Here is a 5,047-nt window from a genome sequence, read left to right on the forward strand (position 1 = left end):
ATTTTGAGTGAGACAATTCATTTCTCTCTCTCTCAGAATCTAGATAGGCACACGAAACACAGAGGAAGAAAGTTTCCATCTATGGCCCCAAAGGAGGAGGACACATTTATTTATGAGCAACACTCCCTAAGGGTAAATATTTCTCTCCCTCTTTAAAACTTCAAACCACTTACAACCAACCATATTAAGATGTTCAAATTTGCTTAAGCACTTAACAATGGGACTTCTGGATTAAATAAAAAAAAAAAAAAAAGCAGCTGTTACAAACCAAACACTTCCAAATTACAGAGAGATGTGGGTTTCTATTAGAAACTAGACAGGCCACAAACTCTCAAAAAGTCTGACATTTATTATCATTTCAGACAATACAGTCTAACCATTCCTCTTATTATGCCACCTAATCAGACCTAAGCTGATTTAGCAATCACTTTAAGAAGCTAAAAGTAGAAAAGTAAAAGCAAAATGATGACTGATTTAGATTAAGAAAAAATGCAAAATTTGGTAGGCTGAAACATACATTTTAATTGGCGATAAATCTAAGACAAATTGATGTACTGTTCTGAAACAACTAAGACTGCATATTCAACACTAAGAAGGCTTCAAAATAATGAAATAAGAGTATCAACGTCAAACCCAATATGTCCTCAATGAAGGGAAAGTAACAAACATTCAGCTCTACAGATCAGAAACAGTCAGTATTATTTAACCTTAAAAATCTGTAAAATTCAAAGTGGTTTGCCCTCACTTTCATAACCAGTCAGAAACAAGAAATGCATATTATACCTGTCTGAAATATTTCATCAAGTCTTTCTGCCACCTTCTGTGGGAGGCCTGCCTCTATCAGTGTCTTGTAGTGTTCTGTGTGAGTTACACTGGAAGTATCCATTGGTTCTTCCTCTTCTTTTAACTGTACCGCATTACCATTCACCTGATTAGCCATTTTAATATGCTGCTGGAAAAAATTCAGGAGCTATATTACATTAAGCCAGAAATAACTAGTTTGTAGGACAATGCATGATTTATCTAAACTAATTTGTATACATGCTGCTAATAACCTCTATCGAAATAATAGTTTATGCCTTCTGTGATGTATCTGACCTAAATTTGCAATAATAATCCTGTAAAAGCACAGAAAATGTACATGGAAGCATTAGATCTTTAAGGAACTTCATGTACACCAGGTTAAATAAAGGCTTTAATTTAGTGAAGGTATAACTGCTGATTAACAAAAGCAGCTGCTGTGTCCGGGTGAGCAGAATCAACAAATCACCACGAAATCCTAAAAGCCCCTTAGCTCTCAATTCTTACAATGTTTTTAAAAGTTTTGGTTTAAGAACAGAATGAACACCCACAGACCACTTAAGATTTATGGACTTTCAAATTTTCCTAACTCTGCTTCAAATACAATACAGGTGTGAAGTAAGTGCCCTGTTGTCTCTAGTTCAACATGCTGGTGGTTTGGGTTTTCTACACCTCACTTAAAAAAACGAACCTGACATTAAGTTTTGTTCTAAGATTAATTTGCTATTCCCATTCACAGATTTAAAAGAAAAAATGACCAAGTTTAAAAGCTAAACAATTGTTTTAAGTCCACATAAAATAATAAGTGAGCTATAGCTGAGGTTGCTTTTTCTTCTTCAAAAAAAATGAGTACAAGTTGAATTTTTCATCAGTAAAATAAAGATGCAAAAACACTGAAGAATGGACAGCTAACTGCTTCCAAATTATTTCAACAAACATTACCTAATTAGGATAAACTTCAGTCAGATTTCTCAGATTAACCTACCAAAAGTCATTTTGTACATTCAGCCTGTATGTAATGCTAAAATGGACCAATTCCCTAAGGAGAGAGAGTAAATAATAAAACCATACAAGGCCAGTTCTCTATACTGCCTCAAAAGACAGGGAATTAAAGTGCATCTGTCTGTGTTGAAATTATAATGTGAAGAAGATAATAGGCAGCAGAATAAAGACATTGTAACATATACTGAAATAAAAGACACGAAGGTGGACCACAAGAAAAAGCCTACTTTTCTTGATGAAATTCGAGATACCTGTCATCTATAAAGAAAATACAAGTCTCCTAAAAAGCACTAAGACACATAAGATAACCACACTTCCAGACTGCTTTATCAAACACTGTGCAAATGCACCAGGTGCAGTTTTCTGGCTTAAAACAACGTTGCATTTCAAAGTCCACTTATATTTAGTTGAAGTTAATGAAAAAGGAAGGAAGACCAAGAGAAGGAGGTAATAGAGAGTAGGAAGAAGAAAGGAATATGCAGAAAGGGTTACTTTAGAAAATAAGAGATATTATGATTTTTTCATGATTGCAAAACATAAAGACTTGATAGCCCTCTAATGTGTATATAGACGCAGACTGTGGTTAAACTCTGGGTGGATAAATGTTTTTCAAGGCAAGCCTCAAATTCTGATGAACTAGCACAAACGGAAACATTAGAAACTGGCACACTTTTGATCAAGAAACTACATCGTGTGAGATGAACACGTTTACTGATTAACACAACCTATTTCTATAAAGATGCATCCTAAAAGCCAAAATATCTTTATGAACATATAGTTCTGTTTTTCCATGCTTCCCCCACCCCCAAATACTACCTTAAGATCAACAGAACTCAAAAGTTCTCAGTATCACAAGACCCTCATAGCATTGCACCTGAGAATACTATTAGTCACAGAAAAGAGGCAAATTTTTAACAGAAAAGTTCAATGAATATCTGTTAAGGTGGGGTTTTTTTTTTAAGTGTGTAAAGCAAAAAGATAAGTTGTGTATTAAGCACAAGACAGAAATATTTATGACCACCATTTCATTGCAAAGGCTCTACAAGTTGATATTGAAATTGGTTAAAATTTTCAAAAAGTTTGTAAAGTTTAACAAAAAACATAAAATAATTAGATTCCAGAAAATAAAATTCTCAGATCAAGGAAAAACCTATCTCTTCAAGCCAAATACAAAATGCTCATTTAAAAAAGACTTTTATTTCATATGAGACCATTTAAAACTCATGTCAATTCAACACAATGCCACACAGCCAAACCATATTTCTGGATGCAGCAAATATACTAATGCAATTGGAGTCATTTGATCTAAACATTTTTGCAAAAAGGAGAAATTTAAAGATTTTAAAGGGCTGCTGGGAGATTTGGGAAGTCACACTAGCTCCTCGACTTTTTCTGAACCTCTGTGTAAATTCTTCGTATTAAGAGACTTTAAAAGAGGCTTTAAAAGAACCAACGAAATGAAAACTAACGGTTACCTCACGGCTTAGGAGTATCAAGCCCTTACCCTACGACTGACTCATGAGACATAAATTCAGCCTCTTGGACAGCAAAAATCTCCAACAGGTAGTGTGAAAGGACTGAATCTTTTAAGAACCCCTTGGCTTTAATTTTTAAATTTTGGAAATACGGTTACTGCCGTATAAGAAAAAGAATCGCCTTTCCAATTTAATGCGCCTACGACATTCTTAGCATTATACATCTCAGGCGCCGCTTGAAGCCTAAGTTTCACGGCCTCTAGTAGTCATTTTTTCCTTCAAATCTCAGCTCGCAGCATGCAGAATGGGGAGGGGAGGGAGGCTTCCCACACAAATCGGCCTTATCGGCTTCTACTCACACAAAAGTTTTCTCTCGGCTCAGGTAACCCTGGGATTTGCACCCCGCCCTCCGCCCACCCCACCCCCTGTGGCCCGTCCCGATTATCAACACATCCCACTCGTGGCTAGGCCGGCCGAGACGGGAGCGAAGCGGATCCGGCGGGGAGAAGCAATAGCGCCGTGGGCGCCTCAGGCCCTTCGCCCGACCCGGCCGCATGGGGAGGCGGACGGAGGCGGGAAAAGCACTACCGGCTCCGGCAGGCCGCGCGGAGAGCGCTCCGCGGGCCGGACTGTGGGCTGGGGGCTGGAGGCTGGAGGAGCGAGGGGGAGGATGAGCAGGGTGAGAAGGCGCCTCAGCAGGGCTAGGCCCACAGCTGCGCGGCCGGACGAGGCCAAAGCCGCCCCCAACCCATCCCCATCCCCATCCCCATCCCCATCCCCGCCCCCACCCCGGGGCCTCGGAGCGAAAACGAAACTGGGGACAAGGCGCGGAGCCTGGGCCGGGCCGAGTCGGGTCGGATCGGGGCTCCCGGCCCCTCCCCCCACGGGCCAGCGCGAGACTCACCCGAGCAAAGAAGGGGCCGGCGGCCGGGCCCGTGAGAATCAGCGCGAGGCGCTTTGAAAACGACTAGAAATGGCGCGCGCGCCACCCCCTCCCCCCCTCATGCACACAGACGCGATCCCGGCAGCACGCGGGGTTTCCCGGAACTGCTTCCAGGGACTCCGAACTGCGGGGCAATCAGTGCGAGAGGCGGTCTGACAGGCAGCTCAGGCGACCAATTGTAGCGAGGTGAAGTGGACCATGCCGGACGACTCGTGAGCCAATTGATGAAGCTGTCGGCTGAGCCAATGAGGGTATTCAGCGCCGCTGGCTGGGGTGCCTCCGGGGCGGGGGTAGGCACACAAAGGGGTCTGTGGTGGGAGCCCCTGGTGGCGGCGAGGCTGGGGGGCACCAGGCCCTGGGTGGTCGAGGCTCCTCCCTCGTCGTCTGCCGCCGGTGCAAGGCCGAAAATCCAGGCCTCGTGCCGCGTGGCCGCCTCCAGAGCCCCGCCCCCTACGGTCCGTGCCGGCCGCGCTCCGCCATGGCGCTCCGGTTCGGTCGCCGGTGTCGCTTCGCCCGAGTCCTCCCTCGCGCCGCGGCGGCCGGCGTTCCCCCCCGACACGCCCTGCGCCACGCGTTCGGGCCTCTCTGCAGGTCATCTTTTGGCTCTAGTTAGAACACGACTTAAAGATAATTTGGCTCCTCGTTTTGCTGGAGGATTGTGTATAGAAAATCACCCCGTGGAAGGATCGGAAAACTGCTTCTTTCCTTCCCTGGCTCCCTTGCACACATCGTTGGTGGCAACGCAGAGTGTGAGAGAAATCGCTAAATTGGTAAAGACTCAAGAGCAATGTGTAACACAAACGACAGAGCAGAGACCTTTTCTCAC

At 43.8% G+C, this 5,047-nt stretch overlaps 1 protein-coding gene across 1 annotated transcript in view; it reads right to left on the minus strand.

The window, feature by feature from the left end:
* HNRNPR (heterogeneous nuclear ribonucleoprotein R) overlaps positions 1-4,325 on the minus strand; it is a 33,853-nt gene extending 29,528 nt beyond the window's left edge. Inside the window, 2 exon segments of the mRNA XM_012650909.1 lie at positions 784-949; positions 4,183-4,325. Of these exon segments, the coding sequence (XP_012506363.1) occupies positions 784-940 (157 nt within the window). The 5' untranslated portion in view covers positions 941-949; positions 4,183-4,325.
* Positions 4,326-5,047: the final 722 nt, after the last annotated feature.

The sequence above is a fragment of the Propithecus coquereli genome, unplaced genomic scaffold (genome assembly GCF_000956105.1).
Source record: "Propithecus coquereli isolate 6110/MARCELLA unplaced genomic scaffold, Pcoq_1.0 Scaffold341, whole genome shotgun sequence".
In the NCBI taxonomy this organism is placed as follows: Eukaryota; Metazoa; Chordata; class Mammalia; order Primates; family Indriidae; genus Propithecus; species Propithecus coquereli.